The sequence below is a fragment of the Octodon degus genome, unplaced genomic scaffold (assembly GCF_000260255.1).
Source record: "Octodon degus isolate 3935 unplaced genomic scaffold, OctDeg1.0 scaffold00021, whole genome shotgun sequence".
NCBI classification, from domain to species: Eukaryota; Metazoa; Chordata; class Mammalia; order Rodentia; family Octodontidae; genus Octodon; species Octodon degus.
The window spans coordinates 11530984-11540874 of NW_004524597.1; the positions used below are offsets into that span (position 1 = coordinate 11530984).

Genomic DNA, 9891 nt, shown 5'->3' on the forward strand with positions numbered 1-9891 from the left:
TGCTGGGGTTATTTGCTTGCCAACAGAGATGGCCTTTTCTTTTCTTTTTAAAATCTTTTTGAGACAGTGTCTCCCTATGCAGTTCAGACTGGCCTTGAACTCACTTTGAAGCCCAGGCTGGTCTTGAACGTGCAACAATACTCCTGTCTCAGCTTTGCAAGTGCTGGGATTACAGATGTTTTCCACACTTGGTCAGAAAGTTTTTCACCTAGTTTAATTTCTCCAGCTCACCTCCAAGGTTTCTGGGAATATAGTGAGTCTTTTCTTCTCCAAATTCTCCTTCTGGGGCCAGACAGATAGCTCAACAGACTAAAGCACCTGCTTAGGCAGAGCGCAGCAGCCAGGATTCGATCCCCAGTGTGCTGCACAGGCCCCAGCCCCCAGGCGCACTGAGAGGGCAATTGAGACTGGGCATGGTGGTGTGCACCTGTAATCTCAGCACTTGGGAGGCTGAAAACAGGAGGATCACTACAAGTCCGATCTACATTGTGAGACCCTCTAGACCTTGTATACCCTGTACCAAATGCACTTAAAAAAAAAAAATCTCCTTTAGGATTTTTCTTTTTAAGATTAAAAAGGAACAGCTTCTGAGAGACAGGAGGGATCCTAAATGAATCGGTTGCCCTCCTCTAGGATTTTTTGCTTTCTTTGCCACACTTAGTCTTTAATGTGTTTGGAATCTTTGCATAAACTGGTAATCTCACTCAACAATGTGAATCACCACCTTTATTTTTGTTGCTAAATTTCCATAAATCCAAAGAACATCCAACTTTCCATTAAAGTGTGTCTCCTTTTTATTCCCTGTATTGAGGATTAAACTCAGAGGCTGACACGTGGTAAAAAGCGCTTTACCACTGAGCTACATCCTCAGACCTTTATAAATTTTATTTTATTTACCTGTTCATCTTTTGAAACAGGGTCTCACTATGCAATTCAGGCTGACCTTGAACTGTGTAGCTCAGGCTGGTGTCGATCTCACTGCGCTCTTCCAGCCTCAGTCCCCTGTGTTGGGTTTACAGGTTTCCACCACCATGCCCGGTATTAAATTTTATTTTTTTATTTTATTTTATTTTTTTAAATATTTATTTATTTATTTATTGCGTGTGTGGGTGTGTGTGGGTGTGGCCAGCTCAGCCCACCAGGGGGGCGGGGCTGGCTGGCATGTGGTGCTGGGGGATTGAACCGCGGTTCCTGTGTTTTTGCTTAGCTTAGCTTGTACTAAGTAGGTGCTTTAGACCACTGAGCCATCTCACCAGCCCTAAATTTTATTTTTGAGACTGTCGCTTAATTGCCCAGGCTGGCCAACTAGATCCTCCCGGTTTAGCGTCCAAAGTAGCTGGGAGTGTTCCAGTGCCTAGGGCAGAAAGTGCATTTTATTCTCCTAGGTGCTTTGTGGCCGAAGCGGCCCCAAGGTACAGCAGCACTCTGAGATAGAGCAAGGCTGCCAGCGGCACGCCTCATCTCCCCAAAGCCAGGGCCCTTCTGCGTGGACTCTCGCAACCTTCGCCTTCCCAGAGTTGATGGGCGGCCGGGATATCTACAGGAAGAATTTTGGTGCCTCCTTAAGTCCCCTTCTCAACTACAATTCAATCTCAGCGACCAACAGTCCTGCGGGACTCCTCACTTCTGGTCCCACTCATCGTCCACATGATCCCTCCGCCTCTGATTCCATGCATGCCGCTTGAACCCCTTCGCTCCAGTCTCCCCACATAGGTCCGGCGATAACCCGTCCGCATTGTCCTCCCCAAACCGCGTTACACTTCCAGCCCGGGTCCCCCCGGAATCTCACGTGACCCCAACATCGCTTGGCCTGGGCGTTCTGGGACTCCTTCCTCTCCCTCCCCACCCCGTGCCACGCCCCTCCCCCGGCCCCTTAGAACGACTGTGGGCCCCTCGCTCCCCGCGGGGCGGGGCGGGGCTTGGCAGGCGGAAGTGCTCGGGGCGCAGTGGCCCGCTGGCCGGGCCATGGGAACGCTAGGCCGGGACTGTGGCGGGGGTGGCAGGGGCGCGCGGAGCCATGGGCAGGGCGGGCGCGGGCACCCAGGTCACGGCGGCAGCGGTGGTGGGGTCGCTGCTCCTGCTCCTGCTCCTGCTCGCGCAAGCCCTGCCCGCCGCCGCCGCCGGCTACAGCAAGAGGAGCGGTGAGCGAGGGCGGGCCCTCGGCGCCAGCCATTGGGGGCGCGGGCGGCTGGGGAAAAGCAGGGCGGGGCTCATTGTGACTCACCTGGGGGCACCTGTGCGCTCACCTGGCTACGGCTGGGGACCAAAGTAGCTCCCCTCGTGTGGCCCCTACGCCGCGCCTGGGAAGAAAGGACGGCTGCACCCCTTCTTGTGTCCCCGGACTGGATCTGGCCAGCTTGGCCCCTCGGGAGGGTGCGCTCGGCCCTCTGCTTTCCTGGTGTGTTGGGTGCGGAGTTGTACGCCAGAGTGGAGAATGGAGAGATGCAGCCTGGGACACCAGCGGGAGTAGTGGGAGACTGGGGCTTCCGTTTGCTCTTGCCGAGTGGTAGACATGGGAGAAAGTTGCTTAGACTCTAGAGCTAGGATCCCGCAGGCATGTTTGCACACCTCCTACGGTGGCCCTCAATCCAGTGTCATAGGCCTTGCCAGAGGTAGAGGAGGCAGACCATCCATGGAAGACCAGGTGGGGAATTTGCCTGTCTCTCTTTGCATTTTGAGATAGATGGCTAGGCCAGGGTGTGCTACCCTTCTGGATTCTGCTTGGGTCAGGGACTAGATACAGTCAGGCCACCAGTTCCCCACCCCTACCCCTGTCATGGCACAGAGCAGCTCATCCAGTACTCCAAAACTAGCTCCTTTTCTTTCCCTGCCCCAGGCTTTCTCTGAAATACTGCTTCTCTGAGCTCCTATTTCTTTTGAGTTTTGCCTCCTAGTTTTTGAGCTTGGCACCACTTGAAAGGCAGTTTTCCCTGAGGAACATGCTCCTGATTAAATTGCTCCATTAGACACTGACACCCTATTTCTCCTCTTTCTCACTGGGGTCAGGACTGGGTGGGAGATCACTGGTAAGTGAGATTTGTCTGGAACACTCTTGTCAGACTAGGTTAGCCTGGGCTAGGTTAGCCTCTCAGTCCAGGTAGGCTACTGAGGGGGAAACAGGCAGCTCTGTGGCCCTAGCTGGGATCTCTGGGTTGGCAGACATCTGTCCTGGTTTGGAGGATGTGAGGTAAGAAGCCAGAACTCAAGCTCGTAGGACATTTATTTTCCCTCTCCATACCCAATCTGTATCCCTGCTGTGTGAGGTGGACAAAGTTTTGTGTGACTGGTCCTTCCCATCCTTCTTGATGTGATATTGTGGGTTTTTTTTGTTTGTTTGATTTTGTGGAACCAGGGATTGAACTCAGGCCCTACACTTGCCAGGCAAGCACCTATTCTACTGAGCTGTCTCCCTGGCCCCACCCAGGCTAGTCTTGAACTCACAAGGATCCTCCTGCCTCAACCTCCCTAGTGCTGGGATTACAAGTGTGTAACACTATGCCTGGTTTAACATCCTAATTTGTTCACCAAGATAACACTGTATGCATCTAGGGAAGCTTGGAGGGGCTGTACAGGGGTTGGGACCTTAGGCTGATTTCTTATCTCCTGTGTTATCCGTTGAAACATCACAGCTCTGCCCTGGGCTCCAAGAGTCCTCAGGCTGGCTCAGGGGCAGGAGAGAGTGCTTTGTCTCTAGCAGTATGGGAGAGCTGCACCTGAAGGGTGATCTCCCTTCCTTGCCTATGGGTGTATATATGGTACTTAATGCCTCTGTTAAGATCTCACTGTCCTAAGGGTGGGAGGCTGTCCTGGCTCAGTTCCCAGAACTTTCATTTTTTTTCTGTCTATATTATCCTGTAGGCCTTGTATCACCCAAGGGCCTTTAGAAGCTCCTGACTCAGGCCACAACCTGGTAGGTGAGATGTGGTAGCCAGGAGGCACTTGGAACCTGTTGTGGGTGGAGCCTAGCCCCCATCCAGGCTTCTCTGAAGCAGCTAGCTTTGCCAGTGGGCTATTATCTTTTCTTCAGGTTCCTCTAGGGAGGAGTCACGAGGCTGGTAGGAGAGGCAGCTTGCTCACCTGGCTCCTTCCTTCCCTGGCTGGGTGTGGGCCAGTCATTCTTCCAGAGGAAGCCTTCCTAGGTGGGAAACACCCCAAATGAGGCAAAACACTAGAGAAGAATGTGCACCTTGGCCTGTTCATGAGGACACTGGGGCATAGAGGAGGGAAAGGTCACACAGGCATAAGGCCTGACTGGCAAGAGGGCTAGTGTAGAGAGGCCTGAGAGCTGCTACAAGGCCTAGTGCTATGGGGAGCTCTCCTCATTAAAGGCTATAAGCCCCTGCTTTGCCCTGTACTACCAAGCTTTGACGTGTGTCCTCTAGATTGCCAGTGTGAGGCCAGGCACCTGGCATTTGGGCTGTCATCCTGGGGGAGGGGAAGCAGAAGAATAAAGCCTAGCGGGAAATTTCCAACTACCTGAGAACCCCACGGGACTTTTGCCAACATCAGAGTTATCTTGGCAGGTACTCTGGCTGACCCCAGGACTTGACTTCCAATTCTTTTTCTTCTGGGAACCTCATTTTCCCTGTCTGTGCCCCACCCCCAGGGAGGTGCTCCACATTGGCTGATAGCATTCTCTCCCTGCAGAAGCCAGGCTGGTGTCTGAACATTTCTCACAGGCTCCGCAGAAGCTGTCCTTCTACAGCTGGTATGGCAGTGCCAGACTCTTCCACTTCCGTGTGCCCCCAGACACTGTGCTGTTGCGCTGGCTGTTGCACATGTCCTTTGACAGTAGCTCCACATGCACCGAAACAGAAATCACCGTGTAAGTGTGAGCCTCTTGCCCATAGCATCTGAGCCTGAGCAAGGCCTCTCTCTAACTATAGTTCCTGCCTTACTCTCCTTTCTCCAGGCATTTTCGTTATGGTGCCCCTCCTGTCATCAATCCACTGGGTACCAGCTTCCCAGATAACACCATAGTGCAGTCCTCCTTCCATGTCAGGGCACTGCTAAGTACCTTGCTGCTGGGCAACACCACTGTCAATGTGTCCCACCCAGCCCCTGGGGACTGGTTTGTAGTCGCCCATCTGCCCCCCTCTTCTCAGAAGATCGAGGTACAGGTGAGGAGCAATCTCCAGGATGGGGACAGACTCCTTGGTGCATGGGTGACTTCTCTGAGGCAGTCCTTGCTTCTGGGCTTAGCCACCCCAGCCCCAATAGCCCTGAACCTGTTTCCCAACCCTGTACCCTGCATTCTGTAATATCCTTGGGCTTTGTTATCTTCCTAGGGCTTTGCTCCTTCCTGTGCTTACCTCTTCCAGCCTGACATGCTGGTTATGCGGGTGGTCAAGGTCACTATTCTGGAGCCGGATGTGCCCCTTCCCCAGATCCTTGGCACCCACCCCAGCTACCTCAAGTAAGTGGGTCCTAAAAAAGCACTGGGTTTACCCTATGACCTTAGCCTTCCAGTTTGGAGTGGGTGATGCCACTGTCCCCAGCTTGGTCCTATGTCTTGGAGTTGTACTGGGAAGTGGGGACAGATGCCCTGCCGAGGTGGGTCAGAGGAAGTATGGTGCCTGAATGAGGCCTTACCACCTTGCCCCAGGATCTTTATCCCCGAGTACACCCAGGAGCTTCGGCTGGAGCTACAGGGCTGTGTATCCAACATGAGTCTGGGCTGTCCAGTACGTCTCACAGTGGGTGTGACCACCCTGCCCAGCAACTTCCAGAAGGTGCTGACTTGCACTGGCTCCAACCTGTCCTGCCATCTGCTGCTGCGCACACCACCCTGGGGCCAATGGCTGCAAGTGATGGTGGAGAACCTGGGAGGGCCCCACGTGTCAGTGGCCTTTAGTGCTGAGGCTGCCCTCACAGGTGGGCTACATGGAAGAATGTGGGTGAGAGTGACTCTGTCTCTTCCCTTGACCCCAAGACTTTCTTCCAACTGAGCCTTTTGTCTTTTTGACAGCCTGCTGGCCACGGAGCATGACCTTCCAGCACCTTGTTCAAAACAGCACAAACCAGAGCTATGATGCTTCTGCAAACCAGCTGTTCCTGAGACCTGCCCAGCAGGACCTGAGCAGGAGTGGTGGGATAGGCAATGGCTCCTTCTGTCTGCTGAGCTACCCAGTTATAAGGGAGGACACGGATGTGCTCTCTGCGCACTTCCAGCCCTTGGATGGGGTCTTGGTGCTGGTGTACTCAGACAGACCCTCTGTGATGCAGCTCCGCCTCAACACAGGCATGGACAGTGGGGGCTCCCTCATTATCTCCCTGAGGTCCAACAAGGTATTATCCTTACAGCCAGAGGACTATCTGCAAGTGGCATGGGGTTGTCTCAGCAATTTTATACACTTTAGCCTGGATACTAAGGCAGGAAAACCATTCAGGCAACAGAGTGGTCACAGCAGATATGGGCAGTATAAAGGTTCTGCATAGGTTAGGAATCCTAACCTTTATGGCAGCCCTATCTTTGTTAGCAGGTCATAGTCTTGTGCCTGAGGAAACAGGGTGTGGAGACAGCTTTACATGCCCAGGCCTGAAGTAAACCCTGTACACACAGGAGCCTTGGAGAAAGGCAACCTACATGACTGAGCTGACAGGGCAGATGATGTACTGGCTCTTGGGGGCCAAGAGGCCAACTGCATTGCTTCCCCTTCCAGACTGAGATCACAAATGACACCTTGGTATTGGCCTGTGTGAATGCTGCTTCACCCTTTCTCAACTTCAATGCTTCACTTAACTGTACTACAGGTATGGTAGGCAGGTGGCATCTGGAGGGTGGCTCTGGCCAGGCCCTCCAGTTTTGCTAACAGGACTTCCTGCTCTGTGCAGCCTTTTTCCAGGGCTACCTACTGTCTCTGAATGCCTCGTCTAACACAGCCAACCTCACCATCCCTTACCCAGAGACAGACAACTGGTACCTCTCCCTGCAGCTCATGTGTCCTGAGAGTCCTGAGTATGTAAACCTGGGGCCCACCATTGAGGTCCTAGGTAGGAACAGCCACCTAAGTCATTGTGTTCAGGACCATGTCCAATCTGAGCTTTCCTGCTAGCAGTGACGGATCAATTGTTATCCATATATTAGGAGTGATTCTCCTTCTGTGCTTGGTCACCCACAGCAGTTCTGGAAAGAGGTCACCTCTGGGGCTGTCATCTCCTCTGGGACTCCCATAACTTGGGGGGCTCAATTTAGGGTTCCTGTGTACATAAGCCTGTGGAAAGCCCTGGTGGTAGATTGGCCAATAGAGGCTGTAGTCAGCTGTACTGTGCCTTCCACCCTTACAGGAACTGTAATCAGGCTGTGGTTCGTGTGCAGACTACTATATACCTGGTCCCTTGTTTGAAGGACTGTGGACCCTATGGCCAGTGCCTCCTGCTCCGAAGATATGGGTACTTGTATGCGGGCTGCAACTGCAAAGCAGGTGAGAACTGGGATTCTCCTTATGTAGGAGGCAGTCTCTGCTGCCATTGGCATCCTAACACTGTGCCTTTTCCTGTAGAGGCCCTGCAGGACTGTGGAGAGCACCTTTTTAAAGTAGGGAGGAAAAAAAAAAGTGATCTTCAGAATTTATGTGGTATAGTGGATCACTGAAATTCACAGGAGTTATGTTCCTAGAGCACCCAAAATTGTGAAAACTAAAAATTTAGGGCTAGGGCGATACCTTAGTAAAATAAGCGCTTACCTAGCAAGCATAAGATCCTGAGTTCAATCCCTGGTACCGCAATAAAAAAAATAATAAAAAATAAAAAAGAGGGAGGAGGGCGCACTCCTCTCATGCCCCCACAATGTACTGCCCAACCACAGACACTGTGGTATCTCCAGCATGTTACTGCTTCCTGACTTTGGCCGCCCCTGCCTCCTGCTGCCCACAGTGTCTACATGCTCACATCTACTTATACTTGTACATACCTGCTTCTGCATATCCAAGTTGTCCATACCTATTTGGTGGTAGTTGGTTTTTTATTTATTTTATTTTATTTGTATTTAGTACAGGGTCTAACTATACAGATCAGACTCATAGTGATCCTACCCTGTTTTCAGGCTCACTGGGGAACTAAACCTCTGACCCCTGTGTCTGCCTAAGCAGGTTCTTTAATCCGCTCAGCTGTTTGGCAGGCCCTTGGCTTTTTGTTTTGTTTTTGGTACTGGGGATTGAACTCAGAACCTTGCATTTGCCAGGCAGGCGCTTAAGCTGCTGAGCTATCTCTCCAGCCCTGCCCATACCTACACATATCTGCCCACATCTATGTCTTATTTTTGTCTACATCTGTCCCCTCCTGCCATACTTGTCAACACCTGTCTATACTTGTTCCATACCTACCTCTGCATTTTCCCAACCTGCTCCTGGATGATAGAAAACCCCCATTAGGAATTTGGCCCCAGCTGCCTACCCCAGGCCCCTGCGTGTTTTGTGCCCCCCCCCCAGGCTGGCGTGGGTGGAGCTGCACTGACAACAGTACAGCCCAGACGGTGGCCCAGCAGAGAGTAGCTACTCTTCTGCTCACCCTCAGCAACCTCGTGTTCCTGGCTCCCATCGCTGTATCTGTGCACCGAGCCTTCCTGATGGAGGCCTCTGTCTACCTCTACACCATGTTCTTCTCCACGGTAGGCCTAGCCCACATCTAGGGGTTCTCTAGGGTGGGGAAGTCCAGGATACTGCTCATTGCCCCATCTTGCAGTTCTACCATGCCTGTGACCAGCCAGGAGAAGCTGTGCTGTGCATCCTCAACTATGATACACTCCAGCACTGTGACTTTCTGGGTTCTGGGGTGTCTGCCTGGGTTACCATCCTCTCCATGGCCCGACTGAAGACAGTTCTGAAACACGTGAGTGACCTCTGATGTTGGAGCTGGGCTCTGGGGGAGCAGAGGCCCTCTAACACAGCACATGCAAGGCAGTATGGGGAAGAAGGCTGAGCAAACATTGGGGTTCAAGTCTTACCTACTGATCAGCTACCTCCTCAGAAGCTGTAGGCACCTGTTAGGGAAAAGTGCTAGCTATCAAAAGACACCAGGATGGAAGGTAGTGGGCAGAATTTTGCTAGACCTCCTGGCTCCTGCCAGGTGTAATAGCACATCCCTGTGATCCAAACACTTAGGTGGGTCAGGAAGGAGGATTACCATGAGTTCAGGACCAGCATGGGCTACATAGTGAGTTCAAGGACACCCTGAACTATGTAGCAGACCTTATCTTAAAAAAAAAAAAAAAGACCTCCCAGTTCGAGGCCTATGCAGAAGGAGCCCATACCAGGTCATGCCTCTCTCAGAAACCCAGTCATGTTCCTGATTCTTTGGTATCAGAACATTGGGGACTTTTTGCAGCTGGACCTGGCCAATGGAGATGCATCTCTGGTGCCTGTGAACTGTGTTCTCTCTTCTGCTCTGAAAATTACAGGCCTAGAGCTTCCCTAAGGGGCATAAATGAGAGCCCCATTGTCAGGCGGATGGGGATAGGGGAAGAAATTTCCAAAATATTGGAGTCCAGCTAGGGTGAATGTGGGGCATGAATCTGGGGGAAACTAAGGCCATCCTGATGGAAGACTCCACAAACCCAGGGGTACAGAAACAGGGGAGTGTGTATGCACAAAGTTGCCATTCCTGGAGGTGCCATCTCCTTCAGAAATGTCATGACTGCTGGGTCCCACTCACTTGGGACAGTGAGGAAAGAGGATTGAGTTCCAGGCCAGTCTGGGCTACATACTGAGTTTGAGCCCTGCCCAAACTATGTAGTGAGGCCCTGTGTTTTGTTTTATTTTGTTTTTGGCAGAACTAGGGATTGAACTCAGGCCCTTCCACTTGCCAGGGAAGCGCTTATTCCACTGAGCCATCACCCTGGCCCTGTGAAACCCTGACTTAACCCTCTGATAAAAATAATAAATTAAAAAAAAA

At 52.1% G+C, this 9891-nt stretch overlaps 1 protein-coding gene across 3 annotated transcripts in view; it reads left to right on the forward strand.

The window, feature by feature from the left end:
- The first annotated feature begins 1931 nt into the window (after positions 1-1931).
- Positions 1932-9891, forward strand: part of Tmem8a (transmembrane protein 8A) — a 10359-nt gene continuing 2399 nt past the window's right edge. The window contains exons 1-11 of one of the 3 annotated variants that reach the window (XM_004627939.2): positions 1932-2141; positions 4648-4825; positions 4913-5120; positions 5289-5416; positions 5606-5874; positions 5969-6288; positions 6663-6753; positions 6835-6958; positions 7288-7424; positions 8430-8608; positions 8683-8829. In XM_004627939.2, coding sequence (XP_004627996.1) covers positions 2018-2141; positions 4648-4825; positions 4913-5120; positions 5289-5416; positions 5606-5874; positions 5969-6288; positions 6663-6753; positions 6835-6958; positions 7288-7424; positions 8430-8608; positions 8683-8829 — 1905 coding nt within the window. In that variant the 5' untranslated portion in view covers positions 1932-2017. Of the gene's footprint in view, positions 2142-4181; positions 4524-4647; positions 4826-4912; positions 5121-5288; positions 5417-5605; positions 5875-5968; positions 6289-6662; positions 6754-6834; positions 6959-7287; positions 7425-8429; positions 8609-8682; positions 8830-9891 lie in introns of those variants that run through there. The other 2 variants (XM_023711640.1, XM_023711641.1) reach the window with 2 other exon arrangements.